Source organism: Strix aluco, chromosome 26 (assembly GCF_031877795.1).
Source record: "Strix aluco isolate bStrAlu1 chromosome 26, bStrAlu1.hap1, whole genome shotgun sequence".
Taxonomy (NCBI): domain Eukaryota; kingdom Metazoa; phylum Chordata; class Aves; order Strigiformes; family Strigidae; genus Strix; species Strix aluco.
Window position 1 is genome coordinate 705968 of NC_133956.1, and position 8977 is coordinate 714944.

Below are 8977 nucleotides of genomic sequence, written 5' to 3' on the forward strand. Positions count from 1 at the left end.
CTATTTTAAACAAGTTAGAGCTATAACCGTACGCAGCATCGGCAGATGGCAAAGCTGCATTAGGCGTTTCTCTGTGCTAACTGTTATTAAGCAACGCAGTGACTGGTGGATGAGGTTGGAGGTTGCCCCATGCCACCCCGGCTGCCGCTGGCTGCCTGCACCCCTGCTCAATTCGCCCCACGGCTTCCGCGCTCGCCCGCCGCGGTGCCGAGCCCAGCTGTTACGGGAGCCATGTCAACTGTCGAGTTAATCTGCTCTCCTCTTCCTTTGCAGTTCCTGCGAGTGCACTTGGAAGCTGCAAGCAGCTAACGCTCGCTGCCAGAGCCCCCAGATGGGACTAGAGCCAAGCTCCTGCGCTCCTCACGGGGATGAAGGTAGAGCCATGTTACCTGCTACCTAAGCTCGCTGTGGCTGATGTAGTTTGTGGATATGGTCCCGTACCAGGCTCCGCACACAGACTCTCAGCTCTGATCCCGCCCGAGACGTTTTAGCGGCAGCAGAGAGACCCCCGGCTGTGGAGCGGGCTCCTCCGACCACCCTGCGACAGAGGGGCTGCAGCGCTGGAGAGTTACTATGCAGCTTGGACTGTTTGTGGTGGTGGTTTTTCTAAGCTCGATGGATCTAACAGGCAGCAGCAAAGTGGTGAAGGGCAAGAGGCAAAGACGAAGTATGTATGAAACGCTTTTCTTCTCTACTTCTTCTCGTGATGCTGTACGGTTCGTGCAGATGGTGAATGTGTTTGCCAGCACAGAGAGCGGGGCAGAGCCAGGGGTGCCCTGTGACGAGCACTGCCCTGTCCCTCTGGACCTGCCACAGCCCTGAGCCGCAGGCAGCTGCCCCCAGTAACCCTGCAGACAGCGCCGGGCAGGGACGGGGAGAGGCTGGGTGGGGGAAGATGGGCAGGGACCGGCCAGCCAGGGCTGCAGCCCTCGGGTAACCGGTGCCCACGGCAGCACACGCGGCCGGAGGATTCCGCTGTGCGGAGCAGGACAGGGTCGGCCTCCCCCTGTCCCACAGCGCCTCGATGGCCAAGGCCCCTGCCCGCCTTCCCCCGCAGGCACCCAGCTGGTGTCCTGCCCTGCGCCCCGCAGCCCCCCACCAGCCCCTCCCGGGACAAGGGAGCGGGCGAAGGAGGGGATGGGAGCATGCGGCTCCCGCCCCACCGTCCTTCCCCCCGCAGCCGCCCCATCCCACAGGACCCCTGGCAGGCTCTGCCCCGGGCAGCTGCTGCAGGGGTGCTGGGCCACGGGGCGACCCGAGGTGTGCGGGATTTTAATTATCCCCCCGGCCCCGATGGTCCCCGGCCGCTCCCAGCTCGGGGCACATGCAGGGCAACCGGGCTGAGCTCACACAAGAGCAGCCACATGGGTTTGCCCTCATTTATATAAGCTAGTTTTAGAACTGTTTTACATTAAAACTGTTTTAAATTAAATTATATAAAAATTATTTTGTATTAAAATTGGCACTGCTGAGCTCTGTGAGAACAAGGAAAACTTGATGTCATGGCTAATGCTACAAAGTGCAATTTCCAGCCAGGGCCCAGGTTACACCTTTGCCGTAGAGGCAGAGCTTGGCACCGCGGCCCAGCGCTGCCGGAGAGATGTGGCCGGATCCCCCCAGGCATCCCCAAAATGCCGAGGGGAGGTCCCAGTCCAGACCCAGCAAACCCTCCTGGCAGCTGGGCACTGAGGGTCCGCGGGGCTGGGGACCCCTCTGCTTCTGTTTCATTTTCCATGGCAGCGCCCATGGACCCAGCGATGGGGCTGGGACAGGCAGCCGGGGAGCTGCCGGGGTCTCGGGTCACTGTGGAGGGAGAGGAAAGTTTTCTTACCTCTGGGTCTGGCATGTGAACACTGTGGTGCTCTGTGCTTGCTTTTGAAGTGTAGTAAACACAGTATTTAAAAGAATACATTTTTTAAATACACAGCTTTTCTATAAACAAGGACACTGCTTGCATAATAAACTAATAAAAATAACCTGCATTCTAGCCTGCAAAGAATGCTATTGGTTTCAAAACAAGCAGCATTTTATATGATAATTAAAAGCAGAAAACTCTCAAGACATGGGATTGAGTATTTTTCTTGGACTGAATTTAGGAGCTGAGAACACATCTCTATTTTGGGGGCAGTGAAATCTCCTGCACTGCCAGATATCGTTAACATAAGCGGGGTCAGAGCAAGATCTAGCTTGGGACGCAGCCTGGCTCAAGGCACAGCGCAGAATCAGTCAGGTTTTGCTCCAGCACCACACAGCTCCGGTCCCCGCTTGCCCCGCAGCGTGGCTGTAGCTCGGCGGGGCGGCACCACCAGTGCCAGGAGGGGACACGGAGGGGCTGCCCCGGCCCACCCAGGCCTGTGTCTCTGGTGGGTGTCTGCCCAGTGCCGACGGACGGGGCAGGGGTGCTGGGGGCTGCTGGGGAGACGGGGCTGGGACTGGGTGCAGGGTTGGTGGGGGCTGCGACATCGGGTACGGGGCCACAACGCCTGGCCGGAGCGGTGCTGGGAGCCGCCGCCAGCGCGTCGGCTGGTCCCTGCCCTTCCTGCCGGTGCTGCCGGGGTCTGGGGCCGAAGCTGGTGCAGGCAGAGCCCGGCCATGCACACCAGCACTGACCGCTGCCTCTCTCCTGCTCTTCCAGTTAGCACCGAGCTGAGTCAGGGCTGTGCCAGAGGCTGTGACCTGTGCTCCGAGTTCAACGGGTGCCTGAGATGTTCCCCCAAACTCTTCATCCTTCTGGAGAGGAATGATATCCGGCAAATCGGGATCTGCCTACCATCTTGTCCGCTGGGATACTTCGGCCTTCGCAATACAGACATGAACAAGTGCATCAGTGAGTCCATGGGGAGGGAGCGGGTGACGCGTGGGAGGGCGGCGGCGCTTGGCGGTGCTTGGCAGGCGATGGTGCCGCCTCCAGCCAGGTGAGAGGAGATGCTGTGGTTGCATCGAGGGGAGACGGCAGAGCTGAGCAGAGCAGCGACCTACCCAGGGAATAACCCTGTAATTTATGATGCTGATGGCTAACACACCTCGAGCACCCAGGCCAAGATGCTCCTTCCCTTGGAACAGCCACTAGATACTGCCCCAACAGCACCCTGAGAGGGTGGGTAAGCATCCAGTGCCCCCACACCAGCCCTTCCAGGCTGGTTTTGACTTGAGTTTTGGCCTTCCTGGTCTTTGAGAGCCTCTGCGGGTCTCTCGGTGCTGCGGGCAGGTGGTGATAATGGACCAGTGGTCCCCTGAGGGCTGGGTTACCCCGTCACTGCATGCTCAGTGCCGCGTAACTTTGCTGTGGATGTGGCATCTTGTGGGATGTTTGGGAAGCTGTTACCTGGGCTGCCAGGCTGGGAGGAAGGAGGGGAAGGGAGATCCTTTTGGCTTTTAGGCACTGCTCACACGAGTGCCTTTTCTTCTCTCCTCTGCCGCTCACTGTAGCCAAGCAGGTCTCTGAACGAGATCCTTGGTCTGGGGCTGCCTCTTTCAGCCAGAGCACCAGAAAGAAGCTGGACATGGAAAAATGTGATCACTTCCCTGGCGGTTTCATGCAAACCACCCCCATGGCCAGATTTCTGTCTAACCCCGTTTCTTTGCAGCCCGTGCTGTAGCTGCAGCTGGAGCGGTTGATACGGGACTTTATTCCTTGCACTGTCCCACTTTGGCTGCCTGACACTCAAGCTGAGCACCAGCCCAAACCTTTCGCACCCTGCGTGTGAGAGCTGCAGCACAGCGGCTCTGTCCTGTACCAGGGAACAGTGCAAAGACATCTGACTTCTGTCTAGCTGAGTAGCAGCTCCAGGCCGGGCAGAACATTCAGAGACTTGCCCTGGCTGTTGGCAGAGCCCTTGGAGCCAGGTGTGAACTTCAGTTAGCAGTGAAGCGCTTCCTGAGCCTTCTGCTCACGTCAGACTACATGACGGCTTTGTGGTTTTTTTTCCCCAGAATGCAAAATTGAGAACTGTGAGTCCTGTTTCAGTCGAAACTTTTGCACAAAATGTAAGGAAGGTTTGTATTTGCACAAAGGGAGATGTTACGTCACATGCCCCGAAGGCTACTCTGCTGCCAACGGCACCATGGAGTGCAGCAGTCCTGGTAAGCCACGCGCGGGCACCTTTCACTGAGCTGTTTGTGTGTCTGTCGGGTCCGGGCGCCTGTATTGCTGCAGTTTGGTTTAGAGGATAAAACAAACCCCTCAGATATGATGCCTCATCGTACCCGTGTCGAGTGGGTGACGGTGCAGGCCAGACCCAGCCCTTCAGAGGGCAGAGCCCTCTGGAAACCAGCCCAGACGGGGAGCAGCACCCCAGCGCTGCTGCTGCACGTTTGTGAAGTGTGAGTCAGTGCGCGGCACGGCCAGGAAGGGGGTGCCCTGAAAACTCAGGGAGCTGCTGGGGAAACGCAGGTACCCTTCAAGCCTAAAGTGGGGGAAAGGTGCGATGGGATGCAAGGGCTCCGTGAAGTCCTGAGGCAGCAACAGAGAAACGAGAATTACTGCTGGCCTCTCTCGTTATCTGGCAGCACAATGTGAAATGAGTGAGTGGGGGCCCTGGGGGCCCTGCTCCAAGAAGAGGAAGCTCTGTGGTTTCAAGAAGGGCAACGAAGACCGAACGCGGCGGATTCTGCAGGCTCCCTCCGGAGACGTGTCCCTGTGTCCTGCCACCACAGAGGTGCGGCGATGCACTGTGCAGAAGAGCCAGTGCCCTGAAGGTGAGCAGACCCGCAATGCCTCGCCCCCCAGCACCCTTTATTTGCCAGGCACAAGCATTCAGCCAAGTGTCCGGTACCACAAACACGCCGCACATCTCACCACCCCTCTGCGGTGCAGGGGGCATGACGTGATGGCAGCTACCCTGGGGGGAAGCGGCACAGCCCCCCGGGGGGGTGGTGCTCCCCACAGCTCGCCGAGTGTCCCACGAGTTTCAGGCTTTTTAGCTTCTCTGGCCAGAGAGCAGCCGGGCAGCTGACGGTGCACACCCGTGCGTTGTGGCGGTGGGAGTCACCACCACCTCTACCAGAATGCTTAGGTCTGTGATTTTCCCAGGAATTCGAGTGTGTTCAGGATGAATGGTGGTTTGGTCATCCTCTGATGGGATGGACGAGGATTGCAGCTGGGTTGAGTGTTTTGAGGGAAACCGGTTCTGAGTGGTGACTAAGAGCGCAGGGATTAATCGGCCGGGCAGGGGGAGGCAGACAGGGCTGATCTGTTCCTCTGATGCACACAGCAGCCTGCGTTAGCTAAGGGGCTTGGTATGCAGCCGCCGAGAAATGCAAGTGTTAACACTTCTGCTGGAGACCGACAGCGACAAAGCTAAATCCAGATTTGAGCCTTCTTCTCTGTTTATATTTAGGCAACAGCTCTCAGCGCGAAGCCCGTCCTGGCAGAGAGGGCAGCTCTCGGGCACCCCTGTGCGTGGGGAGGGGCACAGGCCCTTCGGGCCACCCCGGGGAGCAGCGGGCCGCGGGCCAGCTCGCTCTGCCGGAGAGCCTCACGGTGCCCCTTTGCTTTACTGCAGGGAAAAAGAAGAAAAAGGAAGAGCAAGGAAAGCAAGACAATGCGAATGGGAACAGAAATCAGAAAGACACCAAAGACGCTAAGTCTGGCACCAAGAAGAGGAAGAGCAAACAGAGAGGGGCCGCGGTCCCTGCGACGTCTGCTAGCCCTGCCCAGTAGCTGCCCCTTTACGTCACCTGAAGGCAAGACTTCATTGCTGCTATGTATATGAAAGCTTTATTGAACCAGAGCACTGCTACTCAACACGTACACATGTCCAAAAAGACAGACATATACTCCCAGACTGACCCACAGACCCGACAGAAACCACATACACAATATTTAAGGAGGCTGCACACACACGCACCGCCCAGGATCGCAGAAGGACGCTGCCGAGAAGAGGAGCAGGAGCGCACACGGAGGGGAGCCCACCTCCCCAGGGCTCCGCGGGGGACCCTGCGGGGAGGAGAGGGGGAGTACGAGTCAGCAAAGGACCCAGACACGAGACTTCATGACCAAAGGCCTCAACCCGAGACCGGGCGCGTGGCCCCAGCGCAGCACAGCTGCGGCCAGAGGGACGAGACCGGACCCGCACAGCCGCTTGCCCCGACCTGGGACCCGGACTCACACAAAGGCAGTGGCCTCTTTCTCTTCCCCCCACCCTTTATTTTGTGTTTTAAGCTGTATGACTTTATCATTGCGAATACATGTTAAACGTTTGTGGTAAGAGGTCAGTGGTATCTGCCCTGAATCTGCTTCAAAGAGTTATTTCAAATTAAAAAACAAAAAACAAAATGACAACCAGCTTCCTGAGTGTGTGGTTCATGCCTTGGCCCCTATGGAGGCTGGTGTCCCACAGGACAGAGACTCACTTGTGGAAGGGAAACTCACCAAAGCTTTAAGAAAATCCCAGAAAATGTTGCCAGCTGCACTGCAGCCACAAATCAGCTGTCCTGTGCTCGCAGGACCCCAGCTGTGCTCTGCAGAGCCCCCGAGGAATTTCCCACTGAAGGATCCAGTTAACATGCAGCAGACTGAGAAAATGAGAGGTTACAACAAACCGCAGGTTGCCGAAACGTTGTGACTCCGCTCGTACAGTCACAGCTGCGGGACTCCATCCCGGGCCAGGGACACGCTCGTCCGTCCGCCCGGACGCTGCCCAGGCGCATAGCAGGAGGGAAGGCAGGAGGGAGGGGGAAGGCACAGTTCGGGCTCTGCAGAAGAGAAGCAAACTTTTAAGTTTGGTAGAAACTACTAGTCTGCATGGCACCGACTGGAATTCCCCGGATTCAGCACGAGCCGACACCTGGGCGGAGGGACCGGGACAAGGACCGTGTGGGACGAGGACCCGGGGAGACCCACGCGGGGCACACGTGAGCGCTGCCTTCTCTGCACGGAGAGCTCTGCCCTTGGCAGCGTCACGAGGTGGCACACCCTCAGTGTCCCTTATATTTTAAAATGTGCGTCCTTGATATAAGTACGTGCAGACATTTAATTCCTCTAGAGTTCAGCAAAAGCCCCTGGTCCTGAGGGGCCAGGGGAGGTGCCGCGGCTCCCAGAGACGTGCCCGGGGCCGATCAGCAACGTGCTGCTGAAGCCCGTAGCTCCCTGGTAAGGTGATGGGCAGGGAAAGGCTCACCCCAGAGCTAAACCTGGCGAATACGGTCTCCGCTGCGCTCGCTTTCGTTCCACCTCCCGTGCTCGGCGGTTTTGGCGGGCAGAGCGAGCCCGCGAGCGTGCGGGGACACCGCGGCAGAGCCCCCGGCTGCTCTGGCCCTCTCCTGCGAAGAGCCAGCGGCTCGCGGCACCCGCCCAGGACTCGGCTCCGCAGCGGAGACCTAAACCCTCCCCTCGCCCCGTCCGCTGGGGCTGCTGGGCCCAGCGCAGGACGTGGGAGCTGCACGGTTGTTCCAGCTCCGGGGCTGTACCAAGCTCTCCATGACTGCTCTGCTGGCAGCAAAACCTTTCAGCCCATCATCCACTTTGTGTTTAAGTAAACAAGAAGCCGTTACATCTTTTAAAGGGGATTCCATTTCAGCACAATGATAAACGACCAGCATACCAAGCAGAGAGAGAAAGAGGTTCTTAAAAGTCATCCTTCGAGTTGTTTATGGATCATGTTCAGACGATTCCTGAAAGCCTCCCAGCTGAAAGATCCGATCTCACTTTATTTTCTAGCCCCAGCTAGTCTGTGAGATAAGCACGTTGTTTGTGCCATGGCGTTGCATGTAAGCAGAACCGTTTTTCCCTTCCGCTTTTTAGCAGCAATAATCAGTAACCCTTTCGTGAACCTCAGCTTGCTAATTCATAAACGACTCCTTCCTCCCTCCTGCTGCAGTATCTCAGTCCAGTTCTCAACAAGGATTAGAGAAGAGAGAGAGTGCATTAGGAAGGTTTTCTACACGGAGGCTCCGTTAACTGACTGGATTCCCTACAGTAACTCACGGCAATATTAGCACAACTATTTCAAAACTAAACTGCATATAATAAATCAACACAACCTATTTTATAGAGCTCTCTAGAGTTTTTTAGAAAAACTGACAAACTTTTCTGTTGTAGCTTTTTCCCTTCGTTCTTCCTTTTCCATAGCAAAATGGAAGAAAAAGGGAGAAAGGCAAAGGCAAGTTTAAAATGCATGTTAAGAAAATCCAAGATTTTTCAGTATGGGTGATTTTAAAATTAAATTGTTTTAGAAAAATTAGGAGGAAAATATAAAAAAATAAATCCAATTTCTTTTCTTTTTTAAATCAGCTCGAGAACTGTGCTTATTCCCACTTCCAGAGAGCTGGTTCATTTATGAATTTAGAAACATTTTGCCTTTGACCAACGAGATTTGCATGCTGAGCTCAACCGTCCAGGCCGGAGATTTCCTTAGATAGGTTGCTGTCGTCCTCACTCACGTGCAGGTGAACGCTCTCTTTCAGCCCACCCAGTAACACCTGTTGTGGTGTTCGCTCCATGGCATCACTGTAAAATATGCTTCTTTAAACAAATAAATAAACAAATAAATGGGTTTGCTGAACAAGCTCTGTCTGCTTTATTCACGGGAACTGCAGTCAAATCCCAACTGACCCAAACCGTCGGGACCCCCCGAGCCTCTCCCCAGGAACCCGGCCCCCGCCCAGGAGCCCGACGGAGCCGGGTCGGGGCAGGAAACGCTGCGGCTGCGGCCCCTGCGTACATCCAGGTGCTGGGCGGACAGACAGACCGACCGAGCCTTGTCAGAAACTCCGCTGCATAGAGAACAGCTTCATTTTCACTGTTGGACAAACCGGTGGTTATTGTACTCAAAACCTGCAGGATAGTTTCTAGGCAGTTTACTCAGCTTTGGGGCAATTCATTCCACGTAATGGGGAACAAAGGGGAAGGAATAATGTATCAACAGCTTACAGTCGTCGGCTTGGAACTGTTTAATTTCGATCTCATTTGCTGAGATTTAGGAGCTAAAGCAGACAAATTTCACCAAACCCAGGTCGGTTGTATGATGTTCTTACC

At 56.0% G+C, this 8977-nt stretch overlaps 1 protein-coding gene and 1 long non-coding RNA gene across 2 annotated transcripts; one reads left to right on the forward strand and one right to left on the reverse strand.

Moving 5' to 3' along the window:
- The first annotated feature begins 503 nt into the window (after positions 1 to 503).
- RSPO1 (R-spondin 1) lies at positions 504 to 6283 on the forward strand. Its single transcript, XM_074850806.1, has 5 exons — positions 504 to 667; positions 2636 to 2827; positions 3934 to 4083; positions 4510 to 4698; positions 5505 to 6283. Exons 1-5 carry the CDS (start codon positions 574 to 576, stop codon positions 5660 to 5662), a joined length of 783 nt encoding a protein of 260 aa, XP_074706907.1. The 5' UTR covers positions 504 to 573; the 3' UTR covers positions 5663 to 6283.
- Positions 5701 to 7690, reverse strand: LOC141934960 (uncharacterized). Its single transcript, XR_012626443.1, has 3 exons — positions 7545 to 7690; positions 6544 to 6696; positions 5701 to 5938 (listed from the first exon to the last, which is right to left on the reverse strand). It is a non-coding gene; the product is annotated as an uncharacterized LOC141934960 (long non-coding RNA).
- Positions 7691 to 8977: the final 1287 nt, after the last annotated feature.

What these genes read in the sequence shown, in the direction of transcription:
- RSPO1 (XM_074850806.1), top strand. Translation starts at nt 574, where the DNA reads ATGCAGCTTGGACTGTTTGTGGTGGTGGTTTTTCTAAGCTCGATGGAT. An exon ending in CATGGAGTGCAGCAGTCCTG is followed by an intron (nt 4,084 to 4,509) that starts GTAAGCCACGCG and finishes GTTATCTGGCAG; the next exon opens with CACAATGTGAAATGAGTGAG. An exon ending in GAAGAGCCAGTGCCCTGAAG is followed by an intron (nt 4,699 to 5,504) that starts GTGAGCAGACCC and finishes GCTTTACTGCAG; the next exon opens with GGAAAAAGAAGAAAAAGGAA.